This window comes from Papaver somniferum, chromosome 4 (genome assembly GCF_003573695.1).
Source record: "Papaver somniferum cultivar HN1 chromosome 4, ASM357369v1, whole genome shotgun sequence".
Taxonomy (NCBI): domain Eukaryota; kingdom Viridiplantae; phylum Streptophyta; class Magnoliopsida; order Ranunculales; family Papaveraceae; genus Papaver; species Papaver somniferum.
This window is the reverse complement of record NC_039361.1, coordinates 116942446-116967094: the sequence shown is the minus strand read 5'-3', so window position 1 is coordinate 116967094 and position 24649 is coordinate 116942446. Positions and strand designations below refer to the sequence as shown.

General features: G+C 36.7%; 1 protein-coding gene and 1 long non-coding RNA gene across 2 annotated transcripts; both read left to right on the top strand.

Annotated features, from left to right (window-relative positions):
* The first annotated feature begins 16145 nt into the window (after nt 1-16145).
* On the top strand, nt 16146-17600 carry LOC113274214. The gene is made up of 2 exons (XR_003322863.1): nt 16146-16502; nt 17243-17600. It is a non-coding gene; the product is annotated as an uncharacterized LOC113274214 (long non-coding RNA).
* Nucleotides 17601-23186: 5586 nt separating this feature from the next.
* Nucleotides 23187-23672, top strand: LOC113273036. Its single transcript, XM_026522808.1, has one exon. It carries the CDS (start codon nt 23187-23189, stop codon nt 23670-23672), a length of 486 nt encoding a protein of 161 aa, XP_026378593.1.
* The last annotated feature ends 977 nt before the right edge of the window (nt 23673-24649 follow it).

Genomic DNA, 24649 nt, shown 5'->3' with positions numbered 1-24649 from the left:
GGGGTCTAACAACCACACCCAATAATTCGTTTCGCAATATGATAGGACTTACTCCAATACACTTTCTAGAGAATCAACTAGACAGTCAGACTCAATCTAGAATAAAGTATATCAAAGAGTTTAATATCTCTATCTCTTAATTCAATCCGCAATTAGCAAATAGAAATCTGCGAGCCCGATGGAATAAGAGGAGTAACTCGAACGGTACCAAAGACCAATTTTCAATTGTCAATCAATTTAAATCAACAACCCAAGGTTGGATATTCTAATTGATTGATCTTAACGCACAACCTGTGATATTTCAATAATATAACAAAATATAATGCGGAAAAGAAATAACACAAACACCAGAATTTAGTTAACGAGGAAACCGCAAATGCAGAAAAACCCTAGGACCTAGTCCAGATTAAACACCGCACTGTATTAAGACGCTACAGACACTAGCCTACTACCAATTAACTTCGGATTGGACTGTAGTTGAACCCTAATCAATCTCACACTGATTCAAGGTACAGTTCCGCTCCTTGCGTCTCTGATCCCAGAAGGATACTACGCACTTGATTCCCTTAGCTGATCTCATCCACAACTAAGAGTTGCTACGACCCAAAGTCGAAGACTTGATAGACAAATCTGTCTCACACAGAAAAGTCTATAGTAATGAATAAATCTGTCTCCCACATAAATACCCAAGAGTTTTTGTTCCGTCTTTTGATAAATCAAGGTGAACATGAACCAATTGATAACCCAGACTTATAATCCCGAAGAACAACATAAAATTATCAACCACCTCAAAATAAACTTAATCGACTAGCGAAACAAGTTATTGTGGAATCACAAACGATGAGACGAAGTTTGTTTGTGATTAATTTTCTATCTTTCCTATCGGAGATATAAAATCTCGAGCCAATTATTTCAATTGCACTCAACACGATAGAAACAACAAGATCAGATCACACAACTACAAAGATAATAGTTGGATCTGACTTCAAAATCCCAATGAAGTCTTCAAGTTGTTAACCTACAGGGTCTCGAGAAGAAACCTAAGGTTAAAGGAGAATCGACTCTAGTTATGAAACTAGTAACACACAAGAGGTGTGGAGATTAGGTTTCCCAGTTGCTAGAGTTCTCCTTTATATATTTTTCAAATCAGGGTTTGCAATCCAAGTTACCTTGGTAACAAAGCATTCAATAATCACCGTTAGATGAAAAACCTGATTCAACCAAGCTAATATCTTTCAACCGTTAGATCGAAGTGAGCTTGTTACAGAAAAATGAAATGTACCCTCATTTAGGCTTATGTAACCGTACCTAAACGTGTACACCAGGTTGGTTCACAAATAGTTAACCGAGGGTAGCAATATGATTACTCTCATATCAACCTTATTCATCTTAACCATAGCTAGTTCAAATGACTCAAATGAAACTAGTTAACGAGTTGTTCAATTGTATAGAAAACACAATCGAAATCAAATCGGTTTGATTCACTTGAATCAATCATGAACATTATAGCCACGGTCTGCAAAGATTGCATTCCTTATGATTTAAATGTTTAAGTCCATGAACTGACCGATTTGACAAAATAACCAGCTTAAGTATGCGTACGGGTGACTAGTTTAGGAGTTTGTAATTCCCAAATTCAGCAAATATTTTATGTTCGAAAACTTCCGCCAGTATGCATACGGGTACGCATACTTATCTTGTCTCCTTCACAATTTCGTATACACACATACGCATACTCTTGGTTCCCGGTTCATGGATTTATACACTAATGTGCGAACACACAATATATGCTTATATCCAAAGATGGTTACATCATCAACTCTTTATTTCAATCATTGAAACATTCTTCTATAATGACAATAGCTGTTTTCACACATTATTAGCATCAAAGCAATTTTCAAGATATTGAAATAATCATTATCGAAACATTCCAAGCTTACATCAAATGATTGTATCACATAAACCATGTAAGATGTTACTCGGCAATTTTCTCATGATATGATATGAACTTGCTCTAAGCGAAAGCTTACCAACACATATTTCGAGAAATATGTAAGCGAGATATATGCAGCTCGAAATCTCAAATGTGTATTGAGAAAACTATATCGTAACACGACTTATGTCTCAATATAGGAGATAGTAGAAATAGAATTTCAAAGTGATAGGTGAGTTCAAGTCTCCACATACCTTTTGTTGAAGAAGTTCCACAAGCTCCCCTTAGTAGTTCTTCGTCTTCAAGAGATGAACGCCGAGAGATCTAAGCTCAACTACACTATCTATATCCTAGTACGAGACATCTATAAATAGGCTAGAAATCAAGACTTATAGTTTTGATCACTAACATTGACAAACATGCGTGAGATAGCAACACATGCGAGTTCGACCGAGCAATGCTCTAACAATCTCCCCGTTTGTCAATTTTAGTGACAAAACTATCAATACATATGGATTATAAAATAGATAAAACGTGTAGCTTCCCATCCACATGCTTGATCTCCTTGGCATCTTCAATACAACTCGAAATCTTTGTCACTTCTAAGTACTCCATGATCCTGAAGGTTGTAAGTTCAGCATCATAGTTGTTGAAGATCCGTAGCTATAACAATGAGAAAACAAAATGTTCTCAATCATTGTTATACAGTGTCATAGTATTATTACACAACATCGGAGTCCAATTGTATCACAACTTTGACAACAATACTATGGTGATATTCATCACTCCCCCTTAGTCAATACTTTATCTCAACATGAAAACCACTCCCCCTTACATAATGATCCGTAAACCATATGTATTTGTAGTATCACACTACACATTAATTCTCCCCCTTTTTGTCAATATAAGTAGGCAAAGGTACGAAAACTAGTGGGATCCTCATGAAATTTCCACGGAGATACTTCATGACTAAAAGAGAATACCATACCAACTTATTTAGATGCAATCATAAAGCCGAAACTAAATGCATTCATTAAGGAGTTAATAAAGATACAAGATAACTCATAATATTCCACAGCCGTACTCCCCACAAAGATTTGGCAATTAAGCCAAGTTCAATATGAACTCTTCCCCATGAAATTTCATCCCCGAAGGAACAACAAAGGCGACCTTACTTTCACAAGAAAAGAAGGATTTCTTTTGGACAAAATCAAATCACATGAAAACATGAATTTGAATCCAAAGTATTCAATTGAATTATCCATAAAAAAATTCATGATTAATCCAATCGAAATGCACAATTAAATTAACCACAAGAAAACCCATAATTAATACAATCGGGGTTACACAACTAAGTTAACCACAAAAAGTGATCAATTCAATTGGTCATGCTCGACATAAGAGAACTTACGAGCAACAACTAAAATAACCAAAAGAGAATGATCAATTTAGTTGGTCATGCTCAAACATAAAGAACCTTAAGGAACAACACAATATATGCACAAAAAATGTGGATCGGAGATCGACCATATACTGCGGAATAGACAAGGATTCATCCTATTTTCCATCACTATTTGCATAATGACATACAATAGGCTTAATCCTTGTACACAAAAGTTTTATCCTTTCTTCCATCAAAATATGACATAAAAGGCTTTAACTTTTGTAATGTCAAAAGTTCATTCTATCTTCTATCAATACGTTCATACCGACATAATAGAGATAACTTTTGAACAAGTATGGGACAACCACAGGTTCACAGACGTAAACAACATATCCCATAACAATTTGCAATATATAAAATCATAAAGATTAAATTTGCAAAAATCATCTTCCACAAAACTTAGAATTTAAATAAATAAATCTAAAAAACATGAAGATGAAAATCGTTGGACATAGATATGTGTAATCAAAATAATGGCTATTCCAAACCCTAGTTATTCTTCTAAAAACAAGAAATAAATTCTCTAAAAGAAGATTTATTAGACAAAATCAAGACAAACTCGTAATGCACATACAAGATGATTGGTCCTTTCAGGGTAGAATCAATCTTTTTCGCACGGATTTACACCAATAATATCTAACAAAGGCGTATAAAAATATTTTCTTAACAAACAAAATCATACAAAGTCAATAACGACCATGCACCATAGTTCACATAAGATGATTGTGAACATTCAAGAATCCCATAACAATGCGTACTACTGCCCATTCTTGAACTTTCTTCTTTGTGATTCACCAACAAAATTATTTTTAAAGCTACAAATGAGCTTATAAGAGTATTACTCCAAGAACCCAAGTGCCCAATTCCAAGAGAAGTTGAACAAGTGCGACTAAACGGAGCAAAACACTCAAAAAAAAGAGACAAGACAAATATTAATCTTAACTCATCCAAATTCAATAATTTTCATCTCCATTTTGAAGAGAATTCGAATAGGAAGAGAATGCAAAAAGAATGAGGACATTTCGAGTTTGGACGAAGAAGATACGGCCAAAACAAGTTTACCGAATATCGACGTCTACAGGCAAGAATGCATACGGGTATGCAAACGGATTTTCAGTATGCAAACTGGTATGCGAACGAATTTCCCTGAATTTTATTACAAAAAATCATTTGTAAACTAGTATGCATAACTGAAGTGTACCATGAAGGCCAAAACATCCCGACCAACTATTTTCAAACCGGAACATATAAGAACCTTAAACACAAATCAAGTTAGGTAGACATGAACGATACACAAGGTACATAGATCATCATAAAACTTGCTCAATTTAGAGACTTACCTTTTTTAGAAGAATCCGATTGAATTCTACAGCGTTACCAAACATTCAACATCGTACCCAACTTAATATGTGTGCCCCAGTTCTTGTGCTTCCCTCACCGTAAATATAACATGGAATTTCTTGGTGAGGATGCACTTTCAACACAATCAAGTTGTGTTGAGGTGAACAAAGTCTTGCTCACCATGGCACCAAGAAAGCGTTTCTTTCCAACTACTTTTGTATTCAAGAAAGTTGAGAAACATCCAAGAATCTGTTTTTACACGTTTTGCAAAAGACTTTAGAGAGATACACAAAAATTTGAGTCCCTGATGTCTCATTTTAAAACTTAATAAAAACAGTGTCTGCAGATAATGTTTAGTACTGCACGGGGAAACTCTTTTGGTGTAAGAAGACATACTGACATGTTTACAACAGTAAACGAAATAATTATCATGACACACTGTATCAGAAATTGACCAATGAACTGATTCATGCTTTGAGGTGATACTGTCAGATGACTGAGATTTAAACTCCCCCTGTAATACATTTAGTTTACTAAAACCAAGTGGATTACACAGAGGCGGAGCATTGGTCTTACTAATTAGTAAATCAATATCAACCTAGACATGAGTATTATTCATCATAACTTGATTTAGCTTGTCAAGAGATTCGTGTTCTTTCTGGAGATATAACTCAACATCAAAAGATAAACTTTAAAGTTTCTTTTCAAGACCTGAATACACTTCAAGAGATTTTAAACCTGGTGGAGGTTTAGATATAATTTCTTCTACATATTTTATTAAATCAGTCATGGAAGAAAATTCTGGAATCCCTGGATCTGGTGGTGCATTTATTGAGATAGCACCTTTGTTCATATCAGATCTCGACAAACACATACTTATTAGGTATTTAATGTATTTGCCTGCTCTGATACCAATTGAAAATGCGGGGGTCTAACAACCATACCCAACAATTCATTTGGCAATCTGAGAGGACTTACTCCAATACACTTTCTAGAGAATCAACTAGACAGTCAAACTCAATCTAGAATAAAGTATATCAAAGAGTTTAATATCTCTAACTATTAATTCAATCTGCAATCAGCAAATAGAAATCTGCGAGCCCGATTGAATAAGAGGAGTAACTTGAACTGCACCAAAGACCAATGTTCAAGTATCAATCAATGTAAATCAATAACCCAAGGTTGGATTTTCTAATTGATTGATCGTAACGTACAACCTGTGATATTTCAATTATATAACAAAATATAATGCGGAAAAGAAATAACACAGACACCAGAATTTTGTTAACGAGGAAACCGCAAATGCAGAAAAACCCTGGGACCTAGTCCAGATTGAACACCATAATGTATTAAGCTGCTATAGACACTAGCCTACTACCAATTAACTTCGGATTGGACTGTAGTTGAACCATAATCAATCTCACACTGATTCAAGATACAGTTGCGCTTCTTACGTCTCTGATTCCAGCAGGATACTACGCACTCGATTCCCTTAGCTGATCTCACCCACAACTAAGAGTTGTTACGACCCAAAGTCGAAGACTTGATAGACAAATCTGTCTCACACAGAAAAGTCTATAGGATTAAATAAATCTGTCTCCCACAGAAATACCCAAGAGTTTTTGTTCCGTCTTTTGATAAATCAAGGTGAACAGGAACCAATTGATAAACCGGACTTATATTCCTGAATAATAGCTTAGAATTATCAGTCACCTCACAATAAACTTAATCGACTAGAGAAACAAGTTATTGTGGAATCACAAACGATGAGACGAAGTTTGTTTGTGATTACTTTTCTATCTTGCCTATCGGAGATATAAAATCTCGAGCCAATTATTTCAATTGCACTCAACACGATAGAAACAACAAGATCAGATCACGCAACTGTAAAGATAATAGTTGGGTCTTGCTTCACAATCCCAATGAAGTCTTCAAGTCGTTAACCTAATCCCCACACAAGAGGTGTGGGGATTAGGTTTCCCAGTTGCTATAGTTCTCCTTTATATATTTTTCAAATCAGGATTTGCAATCCAGGTTACCTTGGTAACAAAGCATTCAATATTCACCGTTAGATGAAAAACCTGATTCAACCAAGCTAATATCTTTCAACCGTTAGATCGAACTTAGCTTGTTACACACAAATGAAATGTACCCTCATTTAGGTTTATGTAACCGTACCTAAACGTGTACACCAGGTTGGTTCACAAATAGTTAACCGAGGTTAGCCATATGATTACTCTCATATCAACCTTATTCATCTTAACCATAACTAGTTCAAGTGACTCAGATGAAACTCGTTAAAGAGTTGTTCAATTGTATAGAAAACACAATCGAAATCAAATCGGTTTGATTCACTTGAATCAATCATGAACATTATATCCACGGTTTGCAAAGATTTCATTCCTTAATTAAAATTTTTAAGTCCATGAACTAACCGATTTGACAAAGTAACCAGCTTAAGTATGCGTACGGGTATGCGTACTTAATCAACCGGATTTTGAGTTTGTTAAGTTTCCAAACTCAGCGGAAGTTTTCGAACTTAAGGTGACTAGTTTAAGAGTTTGTAATTCCCAAACTCAGCAGATATTTTCGCTTCGAAAACTTCCGCCAGTATGCGTACGGTTACGCATACTTATCTTGTCTCCTTCACCAATTTCGTATGCACACATATGCATACTCTTGGTTCCCGGTTCATGGATTTATACACTAATGTGCGAACACACTATATATGCTTATATCCAAAGATGGTTACATCATCAACTCTTTATTTCAATCATTGAAACATTCTTCTATAATGACAATAGCCGTTTTCACACAGTATTAGCATCAAAGCAATTTTCAAGATATTCAAATAATCATTATCGAAACATTCCAAGCCTACATCAAATGATTGTGTCACACAAACCATGTAAGATGTTACTCGGAAATTTTCTCATGATATAATATGAACTTAGTCGAAGCGAAAGCTTACCAACACATATTTCGAGAAATATGTAAGCGAGATATACTCAGCTTGAAATCTCAAATGTATATAGAGAAAACTATATCGTAACACGACTTACGTCTCAATATAGGAGATAATAGAATTAGACTTTCCATGTGATAGATGAGTTCAAGTCTGAACATACCTTTTGTCGAAGAAGTTCCACAAGCTCCCCTTAGTAGTTCTTCGTCTTCAAGAGATGAACGCCGAGAGATCTAAAATCAATTACACTATCTATATCCTAGTCCGAGACATCTATAAATAGGCTAGAAATCAAGACTTATAGTTTTGATCACTAACATTGACAAACATACTTGAGATAGCAACGCATGCGAGTTCGACCGAGCAATGCTCTTACACAAACACTTATGTGTGTGCATCATGATTAATTTCTTAGGTGTTTAAATGAACATCAAATTGCCTAATTAGTTCTTTGGCATACTTGCCAAACAAAACAATCATTATACACGGTTCCAGAACCGGTTCCCTAGTTTATATTCTTCTATTATATTTCCAAGACCTAAAAGTGTTTGCTTGATTCCCAAGTTTTCTAATATTGAACTCTAAGCAACCCCAGGTCTTTGAAAACTATAGATAAAGATGCTCTTTTAATTGGAACATCAATTCCCAACACTTTGTGTCCTAGTTAATTCCATAGTGTTCCTCTATAGACCTAGGTTTCCTCTGAGAAACATAATTAGGTCTATGACTAAAAGACTTCTTTTTGGGATTCGTGAAGCCAGGTCCAACTATACTTACCTTGATAGTTCATGTATCCTGATGTTTTGAGGTCTCCATAATCTCTTTAAGGCAAGATAGATAGTAATTTCTAAGTTCTCTTCCGTTTCAGACTTTGTGACTCCTCAAGATAGATATCTGAAAACTAATCTTAATTGATCTTTTGAAGATTATTCTTGAGAGGTTAAGAATCTAGGCTGCTCTTCGAGAGTCGTAAGTTTCAGATTTGTGAGGTTTGCTAGCTTTGTCTATTGCAAACAAATTTCCTCGCATTGACGTTGATTTAAAAGAAATAAAATAGGCGTATCTGTTAGAGGCAGATTGGTATCAAAAGTCTTTACTTCCGCTGAAGCAACTCTTAGGCTGTCAAAAACTTCAACTTATAAGGGAATCAATTGCGTAGAGCCTTGCGAGGTTCAAGAGACCTAAGGAGCGCGATTGTAACTGAATCGCTTGGATGTTGAATTTGGTCTCAACGACATTCCAGTCTGAGGTCTGATAGTAGGATACTGTCTGTAACGGATTAATAAAGTTTGTTGTTCAAATATGGACGAGGTCCCAGGGTTTTCTTGCAGTTGCGGTTTCCTCGTTAACAAAACTTCTGGTGTCTTATGTTTTTCATTTTCCGCATTATATTGTTTATCTTTATAATTGTATTTACGCAAGTTGTACATATTCAATCTTAGTAGTTACGTCCATCTAATTGTTGTTTCTTGTAGAATATTCGTATCTTGAAAGATAGATAACAAGTTTAATTACTTAGAAGAATTCCGATTGGATTATTTGGATACGACTAAATTGATCTTGGATATTGATTTTTGAGATCGTCCAAGTATTCTTCTTAACGACCAGGTTCACAGACTCTTATCTATATACAAACTGATTGAGAAAAGGTTAGAGATATAAACTCTATATGCATATTGTCAAGGATCATTCAGTTGGTCTACTTGCAATTACATTAGGTTTTGTCCATACAGGTTGCTGAACGAAAAGGTTCGTGGTGTACTTTGTACCCCTGCGTTTTCAGGAACATTTGCATGATGAAAGCTACGTATTCAGCAATATCTTTGCTAATTGCATGAAAACGATGAGACAACCCTTTGGGATCAGGATTATGGATGTTATCGGTTTCTTTAGCAAAAATCATTCCATAAAACGTATTCCCCTATTGCCGGCAACCATTAATTTGACCAACTGTAAAGTACACATAATTCCAAAAAAAAAAAATCATTCATCTTCATCCATCGTAAACTTGGAATCACGGACTCTACCGGATATTTGTTGTGTTTGTTGTGGTGATTGTTGGGTGGAGGTTTTCATGTTTGTTGTAGAAAGGGATTATTTGAAAAAACATTCTGATAGATTGAGATGGTATGAGTATTGTGCTTGAAATGGAGGAAAAATGAATGTTGAGATGGTATGAAACTGAGAAATTTAGCGATAAAAGTATAGAATGGGTGAATTTTAAATTTGAAGTGAGCTGAATTTACAGGGGACAGAATAAGAGCCAATGGATGATGAAAATGAGATAGCCATTGACGAGCGTAGAAGGACCACACAGTTTAACTTGAGCCGCCAACGGATTTATACGGACTGCACGGATTAAGAAAGGCAGCTGATAATCCGGACGGTTTGAGAAAAGACGTGCGACTGCTCTGGAACCGTAGTGGGCAAATCATTGAATTTGCTCATTTACCTAGTTATTTTCATCTTGGTTATCGAGTATATAGTGGAATCAAAATGAACAAATCAAAGATTTGTTGAATTTATAAGAGTTGCCCATAAAACTCTCTCGCAGTGGTGCTCTTATAAACACGATGGCCCATCATAATTATTCTTACAATATGCTTTTGTAACCTTGTTGCACATTTTATTGGAAAATATAATATGGTACATACATTATACATTAAACGCTCCACATGGTAGGAACTGAATGAAGCACGAAACGACTCACTTCCACATCTTTGAAAGCTGTAGCAAAATGGGACTTCTTGGATGTTCGGCGTTTAGTTGAGTCAGCATGCATACTGGTGTACATATTTTGGCATTTACTTATGTTAAACATGGTAGCAGTTGACCTATGTGGTCCTTTTTCTAGTCCCAACCTCTAGACATATATGATCACACCGACCCATCCTCCAATGAATTATTTGAGGGTTGGCAACATTTTGGCCACATATTGAATCATCATAGATGTTACTTTTGTGATTTTACGTTTACAGAGAATGTAGTTGAAGATGGCTAATCTGTTTATCCATTGTTTCTTTAACTGAACTAAAATGTATGTAGAGGCGTGCTAGCAAGCCAGTCATTAACAATTCTACGTATGGAAGGAATATTGTAGTGCGAATCCTTGGAGTCCTGATCAAAGCCAGACTCCTAACCAACTAGGCTGGTTGTGTTGGATTAACTTCAACATAGAAGTCACTAACAAGCTGGTTAGGACAAGATTAGGAAATTGATGTAATCCTAAGGGAATTAGAAATCATCTAGTTTTAAGAAAAGGAAAGACATGTAATAAGGTAATAGGACTATGAAAAGGAATTCATAGTTATATATATATATGATCACCAAAGTTGTGGTTGATCATATGAGCAAGATTAGAGCTTGTGTTTAGTTTTGAGAGATTTTCTAAACATCAATAAAGAGAGTTGTCTTTATATAAGCTAAGTTTCATCTTGCAGTTGTCATTAATTGGTATCAGAGCTTGTTTTTGAGCCATGAAAAATGAAACCACCATTGTGGGTGCAAAACAGTTCACGCCACCATCAATACAAGTTCCAATCCTCAACGCCACAAACTACACAGTATGGGCCATGAGAATGAAGGTACTGATGAAAATCTACAAAGTTTGGGAAACAATTGATCCTGGTACATTGGACCCAGACAAAAACAATGTTGCCATTGGATTACTCTTTCAAGCAATACCAGAATGTCTTGTTCTACAAGTTGGTGAACAGGAAACTTCAAAGAAAATTTGGGATGCAATAAAGGCACGTAATCTCGGAGCTGATCGAGTTAAAGAAGCCCGTCTGCAAACCTTAATGTCTGAATTTGAAACAGTGAAGATAAAAGACACTGATACTATTGATAGCTTTGCAGGAAAGCTATCAGAGATAGCCTCAAAAGCTGCATCACTTGGACAAACTATTGAAGAGAACAAGCTTGTCAAGAAATTTCTCAACAGTCTACCAAGATCCAAGTATATTCATATCATACCTTCTCTCGAACAAGTCTTAGATTTAAAGAAGACTAGCTATGAAGATATAATTGGAATATTGAAAGAATATGAAGAGAGAATACTTGATGAAGAAAACAATGGACAAACTCAAGGAAAACTCTTGTACAAAAACTCTTACCAACAAAACTCTGCGACAAGAGGAAGAGGTCGTGGAAGAGGTGGTAGAGGAAACAGAGGCCGAGGAAGGGGAGGAAGGTTTAACTCACAAGATAGAAAAACAAGTCAGAATGATCAAAACCAAGGGAAAGAAAAGAAGGATAGATCAAACATTATTTGTTACAGATATGATAAACCAGGACACTTCTCCTCTGTATGCCCTGAAAGAATACAAAAGATGGAAGAAGCAAAAAAGAATGAAACAAGGGAAGCAGATACAACTCTTTTCATGCACGAAGTTGTATTCTTAAACGAAGGGAAACTAATACCAAAGAACTACGAATCAAAGGATGGAGAAGAAGGAATCTGGTATTTAGATAATGGAGCCAGCAATCACATGACTGGTAAGAGACACTACTTTTCTGAACTCAATGAGAAAATCAAAGGACAGGTGAAGTTTGGGGATGGATCTTCTGTAGAAATTGAAGGTAAATAATTAATTCTATTTCAGAAACAGGACTCTAATGGAGATGACAAGAAGTTCTTTAAAGGCTATGCAGGTACCTAATTATCTATGGGGAGAAGCTGTACGACACTCCACATACCTAATAAACAGGATACCTACGAAAGCTCTGAAAGACATGACTCCATATGAAAGTTTGCGAAAGAGAAAACCAAACATAGATCATTTAAGAGTGTTTGGTTGCAAAGCATACGCAAAAGTTGATTCTGCAACTCTTAAGAAACTGGATGATCGATCTCAGACTCTTGTGAATCTAGGAATTGATCTTGGATCCAAAGCTTACAGATTATTCAATCCAACAACGAAAAGAGTGATAGTGAGTCGAGATGTGGTATTCGATGAAAAAGCAAACTGGAACTGGAAAGAAACTAATGATGGACCAAGTAGGGATCCAGGAATGTTTCACATGATATGGGGTCAAGTAATTGATGAAGGCGAAGGACCCATAATCATCAATACCAATGGAAACAATGATGTTAATCAAGAAGAAGAAGAGAGTAATGAAAACACTGAGAATAACGAAGAAGTAGAAGAAGAAGAAGAAGAATAAGAAGAAGAAAAAGAAGAAGAAGAAGAGGATATCGATGAAATAACTCAACCCATTCCACTGCGAAAATCAACAAGACAGATACAAAAGCCACAGTACCTGGAGGATTATGTTCTTCAAGCTGCAGAAGAATGTGAGATTATGCTACTTTCTGTTAATGATGAACCAAAAAACTTTAAGGAAGCAAAGGTCTCGACTAAATGGACACAAGCATGTAGAGAAGAAATTATTTCAATCAACAGAAACAAGACTTGGTTTCTAGTTGATAAGCCAGGTGGGGTAAAAGTGATGGACCTCAAGTGGATCTTCAAGGTTAAAAGAAATGCTGATGGAACTATTAACAAATATAAGGCAAGACTTGTAGCTAAGGGATACGTTCAAGAATCAGGCATAGACTTTGATGAAGTTTTCGCACCAGTTGCTAGACTAGAGACAATTCGTCTCTTAATAGCAGAAGCTGCATCAAACTCATGGGAAATTCACCACTTAGACGTTAAGACAACATTCTTACATGGTGAATTGCGAGAAGATGTGTATGTTGAACAACCAGAAGGTTTTGAAGTAAAAGGACAAGAGCATAAGGTTTATAAGTTATCAAAAGCTATATATGGTCTAAGACAAGCTCCTCGAGCCTGGAATACAAAGTTAGATCAAATCTTAAGAGAAATCAGATTTGTTAAGTGCTCTAAAGAAACATCAGTATACAGAAAAGAAGAAAAAGGGACACTACTAGTAATTGCAGTCTATGTAGATGATCTATTTTTGACTGGCAACTCCCTTAAGGTGATCAATGAGTTCAAGAGAGAAATGTCATCAAAGTTTGAGATGTCAGACCTCGGAAAAATCACTTATTACCTTGGCATAGAAGTCCATCAAGGAGTAGATGGGATTCAGATTAAACAAGAAGCTTATGCAAGGAGAATTCTGAAAGAAGCAGGACTTGAAACTTGTAATCCAACTAAGATACCAATGGAGTTTGGACTTAAAGTTTCCAAGGCACAAGAAGAAGCAGAGATTGATTCAACGAGTTATAGAAGAAATGTTGGATGCCTAAGATACTTATTACACACAAGACCAGATTTGGCTTTCTCTGTGGGAGTAGCAAGCCGTTATATGCAGAGTCCACGCAAGTCTCATGGTGATGTAATAAAGCAGATATTGAGATATCTAAGAGGAACAATCAGCTATGGATTGAAGTATGGTCGAGGAGGATCAAAAGGAATTGTTGGGTATAGTGACAGCAGTCATAATATTGACCAAGATGATGGAAAAGGTACAACTGGTCATATATTTTATCTAGGTGAAGCACCTATTACATGGTGCTCACAGAAGCAAGACACAGTAGCTCTGTCATCATGCGAAGCTGAGTTCATGGCTGCAACAGAAGCAGCTAAATAATCAATATGGCTTCAAGAACTGTTGGGTGAAATCAAAGGAAGAGAACCTGAAAAGTTCTCATCAAGATTGATAATAAGTCTGCAATTGCACTCACGAAAAATCCAGTGTTTCATGGGAAGACGAAACACATTCACAAAAGGTATCATTTCATACGAGAATGTATCGAGAAGGAGATCATCAACGTCGAACACATACCAGGAACTGAGCATAAAGCAGATATATTGACAAAGGCATTAGCTCGGATCAAGTTTGAAGAAATGAGGAAATTAATAGGAGTATAAGATTTTTCACAAGCACAGTTGAAGCTTAAGGGGAAGAATGTTGGATTAACTTCAACATAGAAGTCACTAACAAGCTGGTTAGGACAAGATTAGGAAATTGATGTAATCCTAAGGGAATTAGAAGTCATCTAGTTCTAAGAAAAGGAAAGACATGTAATAAGGTAATAGGACTAGGAAAAGGAATCCATAGCTCTATATATATATGATCACCAAAGTTGTGGTTGATCATATGAACAAGATTAGAACTTGTGTTTAGTTTTGAGAGATTTTCTAAACATCAATAAAGAGAGTTGTCTTTATATAAGCTAAGTTTCATCTTGCAGTTGCCATTAGGTTGAAGACGTGATATTTCTAAGTTCTAACTAATTACCATTATCTATGGTTGAGATGGTTGCTTTAGATAGTTGTTACATCATCTAATCAATATGCCAGTAAATAAGGTCTTGGACCACTGCATCATGCACCATGCATGGCCATCGTGAAAACAGGTATGTAAAAGACAAAAGATATTTTCAAATCAGGGAAAATCATTTAGGTCTGATTTGCATGATTCCTACCCTAATTAGCCGGAGGTAAACCAAGAGCGCAAATGCTCAATACTAGTATTATTTAGTGGATCCCAGATGGGCATTTTAAAGTTGTCTGGAATATGTTGGTTGAGACCTTGCGATCAGATGCCCCTCTTGATTTGGGTCACTCGGTTTTTCGTAGGTAATGCCGTAATGGGGATGATTGGAGATGTCCATCGATCCCAACATATAAGTTCTGAAAGAATTTAAAAATAAGTGTTATGGAGCCGGTAATACCGTGGTAGTAAAGAATAATCCAAGTTCCAAAGTCATCCGTATCAACTTTCATATCCATAAAAAATACTCCCCCCGTTTTTAGAAAAAAGATACTTTCACTTTTTCATTTTAGTCTAAAAATATAGGCCAAATCGGAAAAATGAAAGTATCTCTTTTTCAAAAAATGGAGGTAGTAAAATGTTGTAAAATGGTTAATTTGAACTCGGTTTTTAGGTGCATACACATGATTTTTTATTTTCATTTACCAAGCAATACTTCTGACTAGGGAGTTTCCAAGAGCGGTGCGTCGGGTATCCAAGCCACGAAGCCAGTATACCCCTCAACACCTAGCCATAAAGACTAGCTACTAAAACCGCATGCATCTCTCTCCCAACAGTACATATATATATGCGTGAAGCTAGCTAGATCTCTATGGGAGATGCATGTTTCTACTCCTTCTACAGCACATCGATCTCTTATCTCCCATGCAACATGGACTTAGGCTTAGGGAATTATCCGCAGAGACTTTAGGCTAAGCTAAAAGATATGATACAAAATTGAGCATACCTACCGAGTGGACAGAAAATGTTAATCTGCTCACAATTACACATTGATTGAAGAGTAGAATATGTGATATAGCTGTCAGACACGTGCATATAGGTAGTTGAAAGCTATATAGAGAAGATTTGTGGCCCTATTCTCCAAACAATATGACAAAATATTGTGCGTGTGCATGCAATGTTAGAAATGAAAACTCCAACAAAAATACAAAATATTGCCCCTCCTAAATAGTCCCCTTTCTCACACACCTGTTGCTTAGCAGGTTTATGAGCACATGGCTTTTGTCGCTCTCTCTAAAGTCTCATCATCTATCAACCCTTTTAATAAACCTCACCTCTTCTCTTCTTTTCTCTTCTCTTCATTTATATAACCCATACTCACCTTCTCTTCTTCTCCAATCCTAACAGCGAGCTGCGAGCTTCACCAACATCTTCATCTCTCTCTCTCTATAGATCTAGCTAGAGAGATATGGCTAGACAAATGAGAGTGATTGTATCTAAGAAGAGACTGTCTTCACCATCATCAGCAAGTAAAAGTAGTTGTAATATTAGAGAATCAAGGGGGAGAAGAGTTGTTGTTATTGGTGGATCGGTTGGGAAGAAAGTGAAGAGACTTCAAAAGCTAGTTCCAGGTGGGAAAGGGTTACAACCTGATCGGCTTTTCCTTCAAACAGCTGACTACATATTGCATTTGAAGTTGAAACTCGATTTACTTCGAGCTCTTTCAAACTTGTACACATAGAATATGGTTATGAAATTATAATCTATATTCGGTGTTGTGTCTGCGCATGCATGCATCTTAATGAGCTAGCTAGCGATGCCTAAAAGAAAGCACTACTATAATAGTAGTATATATTTCTGTTTTTATGATGTTTGTTAATTAGCATATATATGTGTGTGTGCAATTGCATGTGTTTGAACTGCTGATTATTATTATAGTTGGTCTTGATTATATTGTAAGTTGCAATGAATTATATATATATATATATATATATATATATATATATATATGGATCTTGATTATATTGAATGAAATGAGCATTGTGGATAGAAGATATAATTCGTTGAGCAAATCGGATGTATGCAATCACTGAATGAAATTTCCTCATTATAATGAAATAAATATGATAAACATGTACTAAATGTGACATGTTGCAGAAAATGGGAAACCAAAGGCGAGGTAGATGGCCTGCTCTAGCTTAGCTAATAATTTAAGTGGGGACTTTTTGATATGAAAATGAAAGGGCCAGATATTGAAAAAAGATGGCCGAAATATCCGACTGCTCAATCTAGAAACAGTGAGCACAGAAGAGAAGCCATATGCAACTCATTGCGTGACTATATTCTCACTATTTGTGTTTCTGATAACTAGGTCGGGGAATTAAGTTGGTCGGACGGTGTTACCTTCACACTTATAGCTAGCTTGGAGGTCCAATCGTTCAAGGATGGTGAGTTCCCTCTAACTGGTTATAAATTTTTATCCACACATGGTTCGATAGCTGTAATGCGTGAAGGAAATAAATGCACTTATACTGGCGGACAAATATAAAAGATCAGGTGTTTAGACGCAAGCCTAATGGGTGTTTGATTGAAAAGTATTCTCCACCAGGCTCTCACTGGTGGTCGGTCGCTCCGATGGATTTAAAATTTTTAGGAGGGGTTTTATTATGTATAAAATAAAATAAATAAAGAGCCGACGGAAAATCCACTGCTTGTAGGAATTTATTCAAGTGTTTGATTGTTGCTTTGGTTGATAATGGAGAACAGTTTTCTACGTTTCCCAGCCTCAAGTTCCCAGTCTTCACCCAAACCATCCATACATCTCATATAAAAACTGGGCTTGCAATCTGGTTTAGGCTAAACAAAACTCACCCAACCCACCAACTCAATTCAGCGAGCGGTCCAATTTTGTTGGATTCCATAGTCGTGCAAAGAATCAAAGATAGATTTAAGGGGAAACTGTCACCAAACTTTTTTTTCTAGATTTTTCACTCTGAAACCCACCGCTTGAGAAACTCTCACCCGCGTCATATAATCATGAAAATAGTGAAAACTAGTGATCACCCGTTGGATAAAAACTCAAGGAATCCAACGATATCAAAAGATCAAAAATTTTGTCAAGAAATGATCTTCATGGTTATAAGAGCAAGTCTTACGGTGGAATCCTTCCATCTTCCACGCCACATCACCATTTGGAACAGTGGATGGAACCGCAAGTGTAATGGTGGAATAGTAGAAACGCTATTCTTAATGGAGCTAAAAAAACACAATTAAGAATGAAGCTTTTTTTCAGCCGTTAGATTTCAACAACTCATTTTAAATCTACGGATAAAAAAAAACGCTATTCTTAATGGAGCTAAGAAAACGCAATTAAGAATGGAGCTAAAAAACGCAATTAAGAATGAAGCTTTTTTTTTCAGCCGTTAGATTTCAACAACTCATTTTAAATCTACGGATAAAAAAAAACGCAATTCTTAATTGCGTTTTTTTAGCTCCATTCTTAATTGCGTTTAACGCTTTTCTTATTGGCGTTCAGATGGATTCCACGAAACGGTGGAACCTTGCTTGGATTTTCTGTGGAAGACCCCAACTTGGAAGCCACTAGACTTGACATTCCATGGTTTTTCCACACTTGAAATAGTTTGGATTCCATCATAAGACTTGCTCTAAGGGTTACGGAACCTTCGGTTTCTTTGCCTAGTTCTCGAACAGTTGAGAAGAAAAGAGAGGGAAGAGGAAAAGATACAAACAAGAAACCATATTCTGTAAACACCCTTAAATAATTATAGGGTAATGAGGAGACTAATCCCAATACACAATACAATTATCTAGAGAACTCTATCCATCTCTGCAAGAATTCCCTACTTTTATAGGCAAAGTCTGACATGTAAGTACTGTACACGTGTACTGCACTATCTTTCTTAGTAAGTCTCCTAATATTAGCTGTACAGATGTACTGTTACAGCTGGGGTTATCTAGGAACCCATTGATTATCTTTCTTGGGGCATCCCACCTTTGGGGAAGCTTACTCGTATGGAAACCCCGTCCATGACGACCTCGGATTTACTAATAGTGACCCCAATATTGTTACTGGTGACCCTGACTCATGGTCAAATTCCCATGTTTACATCAGCCCTCTGACTGTTTTTTCAAGACTTGTAGACTTGGCAATCAGTCATAGCTTGTATTCGGAATACGTCTACGAGTTGTAGATCCATCTCGTCTTCTTGAAGCCCCCTGTTGGTCGTGACTTCGGGTTTGGATGCATATCGATTGGAGCCAAGCCTTTGAGAAGACTTGGGGGACAATCGGACTTGTTTATGTTGCCTCATTAAAACCTTGTCCAGGAAAACCCAGTGGGACAAAACCTCAACGAAGGGAAAAGAGTACAACGCGACAAGTCCATGTAAGGTTGCTTCGTTGAAGTTCACTTCTCTTTGAGCCTTTGATTTCCATGATCTTCTCGTAGCCCTTTTGATCATGATTTAGGATCTTCTTTTCTCGGAGCATCGTCTTCTTGACTTCATTGTTAATAGCTTCGGATGTACATCAGCCGAAGTCTCCTATATGAACTCTTGACTGGGTTGCTTGGTTTGAAGTCACTTCGGATTTTCATTTAGTGATGCATTCGCTACAAAAATAATTATATAAATTAGCTCTTTAGTTTTCGAGATTGGCTATGTTTTGTGTATGTTTATGCCGAATCATATTTTGTTTGCTCGATTTTAATATTCCGTCGTATGACTTGTTTCGTCCATTTGATAGGTACTCCGACAGTGGAAAGTATTCTTAGATGTTCTTTATTGAAATGAGGGCTTTCTGCGCCTCTTAAGTGGAAAGCATTCCATGCGGGGTACCGTCTCGTTTGAAGCAAAGGAACCACACTGGGAAGATTTAATCATTGCAATCGCAGTTGGTTTTGGAAGATTTATGAAATTTGTAACGAAAAGAGCATTTAAGATAGGCGGTACTTATCTTGCATTTCCAACAGTCCATGGGGAATTTAGTGATTGAAAATTTATTCTTTGTGGGATTATGCCAAAAATTTATTGTGCAAGCACTATCGGTTCCTTCAGTACTGCGGATATTCACCACTGGAACAGGACCAAATGCTAGCTACCCGAAAATGAAAGATTAAAATTAGTCAGGTGACATCGAAGTTACGTAAGTATAATATTGCACATACTAATCCCCCTCCCCCCTCCCTTTTTTTCTAAAACAAAAGCACTTTTATCAAAATTTGTTTGTTAAAGTCAATCGTTTAGCACAAAAGACTTATCTGATTTTATGATGCATCTTCGGCTGTAATATTGATGACTTCCGTTGTTGATTGTCGAAGTAGTGGTGTCCTCGAATGACAGTGAGATGATGGGCTTACTCCGAAGTTGGATTGATGAGACCCAATTGAACTGACTGGAGATAGAACCCATGGCAAAACCCCTTTGTGGAGCATTTTGTCATACATCTGGTGATCAGGAAATGCATCAATTTCCTTTTGATTAAATTCTTTATATGTATCTAGGATTTAATCATTCATATGCTTATTAAACAAAGGACTGTTTAGTATTGGCATATTATGCATGCAGTAATCCGAGAGAAATCAAAAGACAAGGTAAGAAAGGGTTATCTGAATTGCTTCTCGGAGATGAGCTAATGAGTCTGTAGTAGTCCGATGTTCTTTATTAACAAGGTTCTACCGAACACATGAAATGAAATCTTTCCCATCTTCGTTGAAAATTGAGTCTTCGGATTTAATTCCGACAATGCCCTTTATTGACCTCGGCGGTCGATGGCATAAGGTAGTAGCGTCCTCGGGTGATGATAGGGGGTGATAGTTTTGATGGCGGATGCGGATTTTGGTGTTGGTAGTTATCATCGTTAGATGTATGAATGGCGGAGCTCATAATGGGTAATGGTGATGCTATGTAGTTGAAGGGGTTCTGTGATATTCTCGATATTTTGTCATCCGGGGATGCTTTGTTGCAGGAGGAGCATGGAATCTACATTTGTTAGTAATTCGGAGGAGCTCTGGTGGTTGAACATCGAAAACTCATCTTTGTGGAATTTTTACGAACAACTTGTGTGCAGTTCTCCCCTATTCGATTACGACTAAATGCTGTCCACTCAAGAATCAAAAGGTGTTGGATTAGTATAATGACTTGATGATTACGAGCGATGATATCAAATCATAACTATTAACCATTGTAATATAACAACCCTGGTGGATTTTTTTTTGAAACAATCAATAGTTGTAGAATAAACAGTTATAGCCTGATTGAGAGATTAAGAAGTAAGACTTATCTTCATAATTGTTTTGTACAAGAAATTCGTAAAGAGATTTTGTTGGCAGTGGCTCCCATCAATTTTCTTTGACTCAAAACTAGTTATGCTTCCGGGGTTGCTACTGCATGTAGAAGTAGTGGAGGATTGACAGCTTGGGTGGTGAAGCTTTAATGGTGTTTGCGACAGAAGGGCTCGGTTGATGGTGGAGGTAGCAGAATCAGGTGGAAGACATAGAGGTTTCGGGTAAAAGCTAGAAGGGGTTTGTCAATGTTAAGGTGGAAATTACGAAAGTGATGCCGCTGGTGCTTTTCAGTTGAAGACCTCGGGTATAAATGGGATGAAGATAGAAGCCGGGGCCGCTATTGAGGTTGGACACAGTTTGTGATGTTTTTGAGTGGAGGTCTCGGGTATTTAGGTAGGGGAAAAAAAGGGAAATAGGAGGGTCGACATATTTTCGGACATAGGGCAGTAGCCGATGTTGGTATTGAAGATTTTCGGAGATAAGGTAGGAGTGGCTAGATATTTTCCGGGGTGGTGATGGATCCGATATTGGTATTGAAGATTAGTTCTCAGTGAAGTCGCCAAATGTAAACACCCTTAAATTATTATAGGGTAACGAGGAGACTAATCCCAATACACAATACAATTATCTAGAGAATTCTATCCTTTTTTGGGAGAATTCCCTACTTTTATAAGCAAAACCTGACATGTAAGTACCGTACAGGTGTACTCCACTATCTTTCTTAGTAAATCTCTTAATATTAGCCGTACACATGTATTGTTACAGCTGGGATTATCTAGGAACCCACTGATTATCTTTCTTGGGGCATCCCACCTTTGGGGCATCTTACTCGTATGGCAACCCCGTCCATGACGACCTCGGCTTCACTAATAGTGATTCCGATATTGTTAATAGTGACCCCGGATCATGGTCAAATTCCCATGTTTACAACTTCCTTTTTTATATGAGAGCCCGATCAATTCGTGAACTAGTTCTTCATTCGGGAACTAGATGCACACAAACTTATTTCACGGTACACGGAACTGCACATGTGCTACCCAAAAGATAAACTTCAATTAAAGATACTAGTTTTTCACCCGTGCATAGCACAGGTTTGTTTCTATCAATAAATTAATAAAATACCAAAATGATATAAGGACTTGTTGTCCAATATTTTCAAAGAGTACACTTAATAAAAAACCAATGCCATAAATAGATATTAAAATGTCATAGATTTGTAGTCATTTTTCTATTTTATTTCCTTCCTTCCTCCTTTCTCTCCTAAATACCAGAGAGGAAAAACCTAAAATTAAAGGCTTCGGATCGTTTGTTGCCAAAAATCCTTGTTCCTCTGTTGCATCCACTCAATAACTGACATGTGTTACCTTTTAACTGCCAGTTTTTATGGTTTACTTAATTTAATTGAAACAGATTTTTGTAGAGAAAAATAATGGAAATAAGCATTTCTCTCTTGAATTGATTATCTCTTCCATCCATATCTCCACGGAATACTCTCCAGCAGCATATACAGTCCCAATTCCCTATGCAAAAAAAAGTAAAAACCTTATCTGATCAGAACGAATAATTACAAACAATGTCATGTAGTTAAGTTCTCAATCGTATGCAGTATGCATCATATCAACGCTGTTACTATTGCCTCTTTATCTTACTTCACAAGTTCCATGTGTTAAGATATGGTCAAGAAATGATATATCTTGACATTATTGTGTTTGTTATTTGGTTGTAACTGCATATATATTCTTTCTGTATATATCCTAGATATTGTTAGGTGTATCTTTTATTTGCCTTATCTAGTTGTTAGGTGTATCTTCTATTTGCCTTATCTAGTTGTGTAAACATGTATAAATCATGCTTTTGCCTATCACTGAAGATACAAAGAATTATTCTCACAACTACATTAGAATCTCTATGCTCATGTTTATCATGGCATCAGAGCTAGGAAAGATCTGAGAACCAGTTTCCGCTGCAATACAATCCAGAGAAAATACAACCCAGAGAAAACATAGTAATTATGTCAAGAGAAGATTCTCAACCTATCACTGTCCGTTTTGATGGAACCAATTACAATCACTGGTCATTCCTCATGAGGAGTTTTCTTAAAGGAAAGAGTATGTGGAAGTATGTTGATGGTATAGAAAAGAAATCTACAACAAGCAGTTATGTTGAAAAAGGGAAAGAAAATGAAACACAGAAAAAGGATCCAAAAGAAGAATGGGAGATTAACAATCACAGGATTCTCACTTGGATTGGAAACACAGTCATTCCTTCCATAAGCATGCAACTCACAGGTTTTGAGGTAGCCAAAGATGCATGGGATTTTCTTTCGAAAAGGTACACCCAAATCAACTTTGCTCAGAGGTATAAACTCGAACAAGATATTATATCTATGAAACAATCGCATGATCAGTTTATTTCTGTTTTTCATTCTGAGATGTCTTTAATCTGGAATCAATTAGCACTCACGGAACCAATATGGACCGTAGATTTGGAATTGTGACAGAAGTATAGAGAGGAAACACGTTTAGTTCAGTTTCTAATGGCTTTGCGTGATGAGTTTAAGTCTGTTAGGGCATGAGTCCTTCATCGTTCACCTCTTCCCACGGTGGAAGTTGCTTTGTCTGAAATTATTATAGAAGAAACAAGGAAAAGAATCACACCGGAGATATCAGGAGTATTTGTTGTGCCCTCACGATCCAGCCCTAACAATTTTCCAAGAAACTCAAATGCTCAAGTGCAACGTGATATGTCTCAAGTACAGTGTCATAACTGCAAGACCTTTGGACACTTGGCAAGTAACTGCAATCTCCCATCGGCCAATACATCACCTGCTGCCTCAATACCTGACACACCCATAACACAGTGTGGTATTGTAAGGAATTTGGTCACTCATCTAGATTCTGCACCTCAACAACCTCAAGAAACATGAGAAGGATCAATGCTAATGGAGGAAAAAAATTCAATACACCTACCAGATTTACAGCAGCTCCAGTTTCATCTGCAACAGATCCATATGCAACATCGACAACCTCATTTGCATTAGTTGTACCTAGTGGTGGTTCAGCACCAAACCTTGATGATATTCAAGAGATGATTAAACAAGCACTCTCAATTGGTAACAACCCTACAACTGCATCTCCCTTCTCTATCTCCTCAGGTATTTATTCAACAGAATGGTTTCTCGACTCAGGAGCATCAAACCATATGACTTTTAGTCAAAAGTTTTTTGAAAGTCTTCATCCTGTCATCACCCCTAAGATTCATACTGCTGATGGATCAACAGTAACTGCAAGTCATATAGGCTTGGTCAACAATTCAAATAACTTCTATGTACCAGATGTGCTTCTTGTTCCAAATATTACAATGAATCTTATTTCAGTTGGTCAACTGTGTGATCAAGGTTATAACACACATTGTTTTCCTTTTGGTTGTGCTATACAGGATCTCAAAACCGGGAAGCTAGTTGGGATAGGCCGT

What these genes read in the sequence shown, in the direction of transcription:
- LOC113273036 (XM_026522808.1), top strand. Translation starts at nt 23,187, where the DNA reads ATGTCAAGAGAAGATTCTCAACCTATCACTGTCCGTTTTGATGGAACC.